General features: G+C 62.4%; 1 protein-coding gene across 3 annotated transcripts; it reads left to right on the forward strand.

Moving 5' to 3' along the window:
• Positions 1-566: 566 nt before the first annotated feature.
• USP2 (ubiquitin specific peptidase 2) lies at positions 567-10,802 on the forward strand. Of its 3 annotated transcripts, XM_042892203.1 has the most exons (14): positions 567-797; positions 1,900-1,974; positions 3,426-4,075; positions 8,563-8,613; positions 8,829-8,952; positions 9,042-9,153; positions 9,247-9,357; positions 9,443-9,507; positions 9,587-9,690; positions 9,777-9,857; positions 9,936-10,014; positions 10,119-10,226; positions 10,302-10,422; positions 10,506-10,802. In XM_042892203.1, the coding sequence occupies exons 3-14, from the start codon at positions 3,467-3,469 to the stop codon at positions 10,591-10,593; spliced, it is 1,653 nt and encodes a 550-aa protein (XP_042748137.1). In that variant the 5' UTR covers positions 567-797; positions 1,900-1,974; positions 3,426-3,466; the 3' UTR covers positions 10,594-10,802. The 3 variants fall into 3 exon arrangements, with proteins under 3 accessions (XP_042748137.1, XP_042748139.1, XP_042748140.1); XM_042892205.1 differs by lacking the exon at positions 1,900-1,974; XM_042892206.1 differs by lacking the exons at positions 567-797; positions 1,900-1,974; positions 3,426-4,075 and adding an exon at positions 6,860-7,058.
• The last annotated feature ends 408 nt before the right edge of the window (positions 10,803-11,210 follow it).

Below are 11,210 nucleotides of genomic sequence, written 5' to 3' on the forward strand. Positions count from 1 at the left end.
GAAGTCTCTGGGAGTCACACCCAGGCGCAGACGCGTGGCCCTCCCTGTTTCGGGGTTGGAGCTGGGCAGCAGGGAGGAAGATGCCACCATAATTGCATCCCGCCTAATTATCATCAGCAGGTGCTGGCTGAGTCACTGCCACCGCGGTGCCGGCTCACTGGGGTGGGTCAGGCGTCTGGGAGAGGTGCCCAGGGTTGTGCCATGATGTCCCCCCGTGTCACCATGGGGCCGTAGGGGTGGGTGCACCTGGCCCCCACCCAGCATGTTCTTCTCCCTGTGATTTTTCCCAGGACACAAAACCCAGACCACCTCCCCTCTCCCCACTTACTCCTTCTCCATCCTTTCCCTCCTGGTCCCCCATCTCCATCCCTCTGCCCACATTCACCCTTTACCATTCCTACAACCCCCTGTGCCCCCTTAGCCCTCACCACCTTACCATAGGCCACCTCGGGCTCACGTCCCCTTTAAGCCTCCCCGAAGCTGGAATGCGAGAGGAGCATTTCGGCGCCCTGCGAGGTCAGATAAAGACGCTATATTTATCTAGCTGGTAACCTGAGCCCTGAATTTCTGCCGTGTGGTTTTGACGCGGCCCCGCAACCCTCCGGCACGGCCCCTCCGGACCATTCTCAACCAAGCCCCGGGGTGATCAGACCCTGCCACCAACTCCCCCCCACGCCTCTGCTCTGCTTCAGCCCCAGGAAGCACCCCGAGGAGGGAGGACCGACACGAGGCAGCCCCATGAACCACCACTCACCCCACACCGTGCCAACCTTGAGCCCCTGAGTGCACACCCACTGGTGAGTGCAGGGAGCACAGGGGGATGCCGGCGCTAGGGAGGGGGCTGTGGGATGCCAGTGGGACCCTTAACTGCCCTCTTTTCCCTTTGTTTGGGGTGAACCCATGGGCGAGATGTTTTTCTGTTTCCATAGAGGGTGTTAACACAGGACAGCCCAGCACCATGCCCAACGCCTGGCCCCTGGGTGGGCAAAGCCATGTCTTGTGCACTTCCTCCCAGGCTCCCTGTTTTTTTTTCCACCTGCAGACTTCAAAGCAATAACTTTGGGGCCTCCATCAGGGTTCCTCTGTGGGTTTGGGATTTTGCTGCCTAGGGGTGGCCCTGGAACAGTGAGCAGCCAGGTGGGGATGTGTCAGCACGGTGACGCCTGGCCAGCACACATGCACTGAGTTGGGAGCATTCTCAGGCTGTGACTGCGTGGGGAAAGCTCCCCCACCTCAGCTCCCTTCCAGCACCCTCGGCCCTAAACCAGATTGGAGCAGGCAGGGTGCTCCACGCGGGATTCCCCCCCATTGCCTCCTCTGTGGCAGCATGCTGGGAGCTCTGCAGTAACCTCCAGGCTGGGACATTGCGTCTCAGGGCACAGGCACAAGGCTCACAGCCTGCGTAAGTGAGAAGCAGCTGAGCCATAACACCTCGGCCAGAGCCAGGGCTGTGTAAGCTGAGCTTACCCTGAGGCTCCACAGCCACCGAGGGGGAAAGCTGCCACCGGGGCCACCAGTGCGAGGCCTCCAGCAGAATGTCAGCCTCCTCAATGCCTAGGAGACCCATGGGGATTCTATTGGGGATGCTAGTTGGAGCAGGATGTGCTCCCCAACATGAGCATCCCCGTGGTGCTCAGACTGCTGGGTCCCCTTGGTGCTCATGGCCACGTGGCCACAGACCGGACATTCCCGTGCCTCAGTTTCCCCAGGGAGGATGATGAGGGCGCAGGAGGCCTGACTCAGCCATGCAAGCCCCGGGGCTTTGCTACGCATCAGGAAAGCTCAGCATTATTATTGGGCAGGGAGGGGCCAGGCAGGTCAGGAAGCGATGGGAGGAACCGGGGTTTTCTCACACCCCCTCAGCTGCTCGGGTTCATGGCACGCTCTGCTCTCCCGCAGCCCTGGGGTCCACAGCGATGTGACATGGGGACAGCACGGTGCAGATCATCCTAGCAGCCACAGCAGCCCTACATGGTAAGACCTCTCCTCCCATGATACCAGTGGGTTCACCACTGTGTCTGGGGCGAGTTCCCCTTCTGAGCCCCACATCCCCGCACATCAGCTCCCCACATCCCCAGGGCAAACAGTGTCCTGTAGGGACTAATCCCATGAACTGAAAGCCCCTGTTGGAGCCACAGATCTCCAGCACCCTCATCCTAGTGCCCATGGGAGTGCTGGTCCTTGGCTGGGTCCCACATCCCCCAGCAAAACCCCACAGTGTGCATTGGATCCTGGCTGGTGGGGCAGCTCTCCATTGGCACCCTCTGAGCCGGTGCTGGCATGGATGTGCTGAGGAGAGCCGGGTGTTGGTGGTGTGTTTGCCTGCAAGGGGATTATTCACCCCTTGGCCTCAGTTCCCAAACAGGTCTGTGCGCTCTGGCTTGCTCTCGCTTGTAAATAGTTTCCTCTTGCTGCTCCCTCAGCAATAGCAGCTGGGACACAGCCCAGGGCTGAGGAGGGAGGATCCCATGGTGATTGCACTCAGTGACCGTCCCCAGGCCCAACTCTGCCCTGCATGGCAAAGTCAGGGCCAGGCTCCATCCCATCACCTCCACACTGCCTTGGAGTGGGGCCAATGCCCGCCCCAGCGGGGCTGGGAAAAACCTCTGAGCTGGGGTCATCTCCTGGGTGACAGGGGACTCTCAGAGCCACACGAGCCACTGTCCAGCCAGGGAAGGGACACGAGGCAGCACAGCTCTGGGACAGGTAGGGGACCTGCTGTCAGCACAGAAGAGAGCTGTCTTCCCTGTTTTCTTGAAGCTGGGGAGGTTTCTTGCTTTTCTGTCTTTGACTCTGTGCTTGTTCTTCATTTGTTTTGGGTGCCTCCATCCCCCTCCTGTCCCATGCATGGCTCTCCATGTGGCAGAAGCCACCACTCCCCATGGGACCCAGTGCTTGGCTGTCGCCCTGCCCTGCAGGCTGTCTGTGCCTGGAGACAGGGACACGGTGGCCACCTCCATTGCTGAATTATTGATGGCAGGCAGGGTACTGGTGTGGCAGGGAGACAGGTGGTGTGTGCTGCAAGAGGGTGACCCCTGGCTGTCCCCACTGTCCCCAGTGCCCCCTGATGGGTGGTGGCTGCAGCTTGGCCCCAGGCACCATGCAGGGAGGAGGGATGGATGATGAGGACTCCTGTGCTAACAGCTGGGGGACAGCATGGCAGCAGTGCTGAGGCAGAGGCATCGACTGACCACAGGTGCCCATTGCAATGCCCAGTGCAGCCCTACTCCAGGGCCCAAAGGCACACAGGTGGCACCGCTGGTGTCTCCCTGCTGCCCCAAGGAGGGCCGGTAGGCATTCTGTCCCCTGTGTCTCTGCAACCTCCTGCTCACCCCTCACAGGGTCTCCAGGTAGGGGTCCTGGGGTGGGTGCTGTCTGATGTCGGCCGTAGTCCAAGCAGCTGAGCCCAGGCCTTTCTCTTGCAGCCGATGCCTCCAGCCGAGCCCACTGAGCCCCAGCCTCCAGCATGTCCCAGCTCTCCTCCACACTGAAACGGTACGTTGACTCGTCCCGCTATGCAGAGAACACCTACAGCAAGATGCCCAGCGGCTACAGCTCCTACACCTCCTACGGCTCCACCTACGCCTATGCAGACAGAGACAAAATCGGCTTCAAATCCAGCTACCTGCCCTCCCCTCGGTACCACCACAGCAGACTGTCCCCGACCAGTGGCTATGACAGCGGCCGCCTGCCCCTGTACCCCGACTCCAGCATCCGCCTGAGCCCTGCTTACATCCGCACACAGCCGCCGGGCGGGGGGCTGAGCGGGGGCTCGTGCTACTCCTTCACCGGGACCCCCGGCAGCCCCTCTGGCTACGTGTCCACCTCCACACTTCTCAGCCGTCGCAGAGCCATCAGCCACTCGGACCTGGCGCAGGAGTTTTCGGGGCTGCACACATCCGATAGCGCCTACGCATCCAGCCCCAGTGCTCTGTACCAGGCCGCCACGCGCTCTGACTACGTCCGTGATTACCTGGAGAAGAGCAGCCACTGCAGCCTGCCCTCCAGCCCCTCCAGCAGCCAGCTCTGTGAAAGGGATGATGGTTATGGCAGCACGCATGGCCCCGACCCCATGGTATGTGGCACGCGGTGGGATGGCGACACGATGATGCTGGTAGGGTGCGTGGTCCGAGTGGGCTTCTGGGGGGAGACTGCGTGGGATCAGTGTGGTGCAGGGATGGTGCCATGCAGGGATGTTGCTGGAGTCAGTCTGTCAATGAGTGCAAACCCAGTGGGTGCACAGGGGAATGCTTCTCTGCAGTGCTGGCTGAGCCGTGCTGCAGCACGCACGGTGGCATGGCATAAGGCATGGCAGCACAGCGTCACACGTGGTGGCACAGCATCACGCCTGGTGACAGGCACTCGGGGCTCCAATAGGCACTGTGCCATCCCCAGAGCTGTGGCCCAGGGCATGTGCAGCTATCGTGCACTCAGCCCAGCTCTGGCGTGCACAGCAGCGCTGGTAACTTTCCACTTGGGTCCCCTTCCAAGATCCCATTGGCTCTGCCCATGCTGTCTCTCACTCTCAGTCCACACCATGGTGGAGGTCGGTCCCCCTCAGCGCAGGGCCTGACCGCCAGCTCCGTCCCGATGCTGTACACCCAGCAGGGAGGATAAGGGCTGGGGGTGTCACTTGTGCATTCCCAAGAGCAGGACGAGAGGCTCTCTTCCTTCAAGCCCCACATCCCCCCTGTGCCCGCACACCTGGGAGAAGTGCTGTGGGAGCATTCTGGAGGTGCTGTGGGACAGCAGGCAAGCAGGGAGCTGGATCGCTGACACCAGCTGAGGTTTCCTTGGCCTTTAATGTGCACACCTGCTATTTTCCATTCCTATGCATTTTTCCCCCCATTCCCAAGCATGGAGGTGAACGAACCGATCGTAAAACAAACTGCAGGTGCCTGCGGTCACGTCAGGTGCCGGAAACATGTGCACCCCCTGCTACCATTGGTTCTGCCCCATTACACAGCCTCAGGGGCAGCATCGCAGCCGGGGCAAAGACGGGGCTGTCCCCATGCCTGCTCCCATCCCCTCACCCAGTGCCTTGGCACCACATGGAATGGAGGGGCCTGGCACCTCCATTTGTCATCCTGTGGGGCGCAGGGAGGTTTGTGCAGCTGCAGCGAGCAGAGAATTCATGGTGCCAGGAAAGGAAGGAGCAGTGCTGTGCCACCCCATTAGCCGCCTTGTGGGGACATAGGGTCAGGAGGCCAAAGCCAGCCACAGAATCACTGGCAGCTCTGCACAGCCCCATCCTGAGCAGCTGATGGCTCTGGCTCTCGGCCAGTCCTGCCATTGCAGTGCCAGCTCATGGCAGAAGGTCACTGCTGCCAAGGGGACAACTAGGACAGGTTGCCGGCTCCTTCACTTTCTGTCTGCAGCCTTGCCCCAGGAGCCTGCATCCTTCTCCAGCTATAGGAGCAACCAAAGTCACTGAGGAATGAGGTTGATCGTGAGATGGGGCCACTTCTGCCATCCAGCATCCTGGGAAGTGCTGCACCAGCACCCACAGAGCACAGCAGGCTCAGTCCTGACCCCAACCCCACGTGCTGTGCTGCAGGGCAGGGTGCTGTGCCTCAGCCCTAGGGTGCAGCCGTGCCCCACGTGAGTGGGATCATATTGTGGGGCACACACTGATCCCAGCGGGGTGTGCACCCCCGTGTGCACACCATGTCCCCGTGTGTGTACAGTGTACACAGCACAGGCTGTGTATATATATATACATGAGTGCAGATTACGACAGGGCTCCTCTTGTGATGCAAAAAGCGCTGGCCCTGCAGATGAATAACGCTGCAAGATGCCTCCTCAGATATTTTTGCTGGTGCCAAAAATAGTCTCCTTCCCTGCTCCCACCCCCCTCCATCCCCATCATCCCCTCCAGTGGCTGTGCACCGCGGGCAGGGCAGGCTGCAGCTGCACCACAAGGGGTCCAAACAGCACTGCTGATGCGGGCTGGGGGCATGCTGGGGGCTGGCAGGGGGCAAAGCAGCCTCACTCCATGCCCGCTACATGACAGCCCATGGAAATTTCCCTGTGCAGGTGGCCAGGACACCTGGGCGTGGATGGTCAGAGGGGGGAAGCGGAGGGACGCAGGATGGGGAAGCAGGATGGGGACGCAGTTTGGGGATGCAGGTTGAGGATGCAGGACAGAGAGCTGGGCTTGCTGCCAGGCTCCTCACCTGCCCTTGCTGCAGGGGCAGAGCTGGATCTCTGCCTGCTCGGTGCCTCAGTTTCTCCAGTGCTCGGAGGGGAGTGACTGGGGGGGTCCCTGCTCCATGCCTTGGCGAAACAAACAAGTCTGAGAAACACCCTCTGAGCCCAGTGCTAATGCAACCCCCTCCCCCCCTGCCCTGCAAAGGGGTGCAGCTCCCTGCCTGCCTCTCTCCCCGCACTCTCTCCCTAACACTGTCCCGTGAGCTCCGCATCCCATTCGGATACCCTACAGCCCCATTCCATGGCTTGGGGGCAACTTTCCATCCTCTGGGAGCCCCGGGGAAGGAAGGGGCCGTGCCGGTAGTGCTCCCCACATTATGCCGTGGCGAGACGGAGCCCGGGAGCTCGGTGGACATCGCACGCGTCCTCCCCGAGGTGCCGCGCCCCCCAGCTCGGCAGTGGCTGCGGGCACGGCCGCCCCTCGCGGGCCCCCCTGGCTCAGGGCTGCCTGTACCACGCGGTGCGGCGGGGGCCGGCCGTCACGGAGCCCTGCTGCTGCCTCTCCACCCATTTGATGTCAGAGCTGCTCAGGTGCCGTCAGCCCCAAAGAGCCGGCATCGGCTCCGGCACCGCAACCGCCCGGCCACGGCGGTGCTCCGGCCCGGCCTGACCCCATACCCTTGCCCTCGGCCGGCCCGAGGAGAGGGGACCCTCTTGCCCACCCCCCCTCGGCCCCTCGCCATCTCGCTTTGCTCGCGGGGGGCACCATGCGGGACTCGTACACGGTGACGCTGCCCGAGGAGCCCCCTGCGCTCCCCGACCTTCACAAGGAGTTGCGGCCCCGCACCTCCATGCCAGGCTCCCTGCTGGTTTCCACTTTCGTCGGGCTCGTCCTCAACAAGACCAAGGTACGAGCAGCCCGGAGGATGGGGGCCGAAGAGGGGACCATGGGGAGGGGGAATCCGCTGTGTGCTTTGGGGAGCGCGGGGCTCCCCGCTGCCTCTCGCGGTGCACATTGCTGCACGATGGGGTGCGTGGTACTGGGTGCCCATCGATGCCACCGGCGCTGGGGGACGGCACCTCCCAGGCAGGGAGCAGAAAGGGAGGTGAAAGCACGTGGCTGTGCACCAGGGTCCCTTGGCCAGCGCTGCCTCGGCCGTGACCTTGGCCCCATCCCATGCCCCCGTGGCAAGGAGGAGGCGGTGGCCGTAGGGCGTGGTGGTGGCGTCACCGGGACAAGAGAGAGCAGTATCTGGAGTGGGGATCCTCAAGGCGGGCGCAGCAGGGCCGTGGAGGTCAGGGTCTGGGCACTTAGCTAAGTTGGGTTTCTCCAGCGCTTTGCTGGTACGCGGGTGGAGCAGGGCGGCCCGCATCCCGTCCCCATCCCCTCGCCTTGTCCCCTGTCCCCCTCCCGCAGTGCAGCCTCAGGGACTCCCCAGCCACCGCCGCTGCCGCGTGAGCCAGCTCTGCTCCGCCGCCTGTGAGCCGCGCCGTGTCCTAGATAAAGCCCCGGCCGGGCGAGGGGGATTAGCTGGAGTTGAGTCACCCAGGGAAGGGAAAACGTGGGGGGGAAATACGACCTTGGTGTAGCCACGGCTATGGCACGGGGGTTCTTGTGCATCCCTGCCCCGTGGAAAGGGGCGGGGGCTGTGGGGCTATTGGGCCAGCTCCCTGCTACAGGCACTGACCCGCATGCAGAGCGCCCGAGCTGCCCGGCAGTGCCACGTGTGCCCGGCACGGGGCACCTGGGTGCCCGCCGGTGCTGTGCCCCTGCGGCGGGTGATGCCTGCACCATCGCTATGGCACACGTGTAACTGTATCTGGGTTATTTTGGGCTGCTGTCAGGGCTGGGTGCTCAGCACCTCCCACACGCGCACCAGCTGCTGCTATTTTGGAGCTGACGGCCCCCTCCTCTCCTCCTCCTCCCCCTCCTCACGCCTGGGGGAGGACCGGGAGCTGCGGCCGTGATGGGTGCAGGTTGGGGAGGCTCACCCTGTCACCGCCCTCTCTGGACTTTATCCCACAAAGCAGCCATGCCGTGAAGGGTGGCACTTTGCACCAGGTGGGGTGTCCTGGAGGGATGGGCAGTAGTGGTACACCCGCTTCAGCCATAGGGCAGGCATTGAGCACGGCCACCCACAGCTTCCCAGGGTGTAGAGTTGGCAGGGGGAGGCAGGGGGTGGCCAGCCTGGCCCGCAGGGCATAGGGCAGCAAGAAGGACTTTGAGCCCTGGGAGTCATCCCAGGCCAGGCACCGGGGTGAGCAATGGGTCCTCAGGCTTCTCCTACACGTGGCAGTGCCAAGGCAGCCCGCAATGCCCCTGCGTGGCCATGTGGGACGGCCCCACAGGGGTGCCGGTGGCTCCACAGGTTACTCACAGGCAGCCTGTCTCAGCCTTTCTCCTCTCTGCAGAGCTCCAAGGTGGTACAGGGGCTGACTGGACTTCGGAACCTCGGCAATACGGTGAGTGCTTGTCCTCATCTGTGGGCACAGCCCCAGCCCCACACGCTGCCATTCTGTGGGCACATTAGGGACCCCGGCATCCACGCCCCCAGGGGTGGACAAATGCCTTCCCTGCTCCATCCCCATCCCCTGCCCGCCCGCCCCAAGGTGCCCCCCTGCCACCACCCGCCTCCCTCCCTCTGCCTTACGTTGCCATGGTTTTCTGCCTCCCCCAGTGCTTCATGAACTCCATCCTGCAGTGCCTGAGTAACACCAAGGAGCTGCGGGATTACTGCCTGCAGAACCAGTACCTGCGGGACCTCAACAACAACAGCCGCATGCGCACCGCGCTCATGTCAGGTATCCGGGGGGGGGGGGGACAGGATGAGGACAGCTATGGGGCACGTCCGCCCCCTCCTCATATTGCTGAGCTTCCTCTCTGCACGCAGAGTTCGCAAAGCTGATCCAGCTGCTCTGGACCTCATCCCCCAACGACAGCGTGAGCCCCTCCGAGTTCAAGACGCAGATCCAGAGATACGCCCCACGCTTTGTTGGATACAAGTAGGGACTGGCGGTGTGGGGCTGGCGGTGTGGGGCTGGCGGTGGGTGCAGAGCCCTGGGGGTCTCTCACAGCCGTGCCCCTTTGCCTTGCAGCCAGCAGGATGCACAGGAGTTCCTGCGCTTCCTCCTGGATGGGCTGCACAGTGAGGTGAACCGCGTGCTGGTGCGGCCGCGGGCCAATGCTGACACCCTGGACCACCTCCCGTAAGCGTGGGGTGGGCAGTGGGGTGGGGGCTGGATGCCCGTGGGATCCAGCATGGCTCAGCAGCTCTGTCCCTCTGTGTTGCAGTGATGATGAGAAGAGCCGCCAGATGTGGCGGAGGTACCAGGAGCGGGAGGACAGCCGTGTTAGTGGTGAGCATACAGGCAGGGGTGGGGGCAGGCAGGGGGCTGGGGCCTGGAGGATCACCCTTCTCCATCCCCTCGCCTCCAGATCTCTTCGTTGGGCAGCTGAAGAGCTCGCTGACCTGCAGTGAGTGCGGCTACTGTTCCACAGCCTTTGACCCCTTCTGGGACCTTTCCCTGCCCATCCCCAAGGTGAGGTGTCCCCGCTCTTCCCTGTCCCCCTGCCCCACACAGTGTGTCCCATAAACTGTGCTCCTGACTGTGCCTTCCTCCCACAGAAAGGCTACGGGGAAGTCACCCTGATGGACTGCCTGCGGCTCTTCACCAAAGAGGACATTCTGGATGGGGATGAGAAACCGGTATGGGACGTGGGGTGGGGGCACAGGGAGTTGCATGGGTGCAGGATGGGTCCTCACTGTACTGCTCACTGCCTGCAGACGTGTTGTCGCTGCAAAGCCAGGACGCGGTGCACGAAGAAATTCAGCATCCAGAAGTTCCCCAAGATCCTGGTGCTCCGTATCCTTTGTAGTGATAAATGGGGTTGGTGGGGCTGGTGCGGGGTGGCAGCTCTTTGCAGGCTTCCCTTTGCTCCCCATCTCCTTGACGTGCCCCAACTTCAGACCTGAAACGCTTCTCAGAGGCCAGGATACGAGCCAGCAAGCTCACCACCTTCGTCAACTTCCCACTGAAGGACCTGGACCTGAGGGAGTTCGCCTCGCAGAGCTGCAGTAAGTGCTTGGGCTGGGGGGGCAGAGCTCAGAGCTCACATGTGGGTACCACTGATGCTCACCCTGTCCCCCCAGACCACGCCGTTTACAACCTCTACGCCGTCTCCAACCACTCGGGCACCACCATGGGAGGACACTACACTGCCTACTGCAAGAGCCCCATCTCCAGCGAGTGGCACAGCTTCAATGATTCCCGGTGAGGCTGCGCGTGTGGCACAGGGAGGGAGACCTCATGTGGGCACCCCATGGCTCATAGTGCATCTCCCCACGTCTCTGCAGCGTCACCCCGATGTCCTCCAGCCATGTACGCAGCAGCGATGCCTACCTGCTCTTCTACGAGCTGGCCAGCCCATCCTCACGCATGTAGCCGGCCCCTGGGCACCCCTCAGATCCTCCTACCTGGATTTTGGCACCCCAAGAACAGTAGAAAGCCCCGAAGGCAGAAACCAGGTAGCCCTGGTGCCCCCAGGCCTCTGGTGTTTGCTTTTTACCCTGGGGTAGGTTTTTCTTTTTTCTTTCTGATGTGTAATAAAAATACTGAGCAAGGGGCCTGGGGCTGCCTGCTCCCACCAAGGACCTTGGGGACACCAGGAGTTGGGTTCCCTTCTGGCATCTTCGTACCCCTCTGCCATCTCCGAGGATCCACATGCCTCCTCCCAGCTCCTCCAAACCTCCTGATGAAGGATTACAGCTCTTTGGTCACCTCCATCTGCTTTCTGATCGGCCCAGGACTCACGGCCGGGAGGGAAGACGATGTTTCATGGAGTTTCTATTTATCACAGACTTCTCTCAGCCCGGAGCATCCTTCCTGGCTGCCCAGGGACTCACACCGGGGGGGCTGACCCACCTCCTTATACGACGGTGCCTTAAACCATTTCGGGGCGCAGGAGGCCCTTGGGGTGCACAGGGATGTCCGTCCTACAGGGGGGGTGAGGAGGGGTGGGGGGGTGGGCAGCACCTTTCCAGTACTGGGGCTTTCTTCCC

This window comes from Lagopus leucura, unplaced genomic scaffold (genome assembly GCF_019238085.1).
Source record: "Lagopus leucura isolate 7727_CA_CO unplaced genomic scaffold, USGS_WTPT01 142-11_obj-0_obj, whole genome shotgun sequence".
Classification (NCBI taxonomy): domain Eukaryota; kingdom Metazoa; phylum Chordata; class Aves; order Galliformes; family Phasianidae; genus Lagopus; species Lagopus leucura.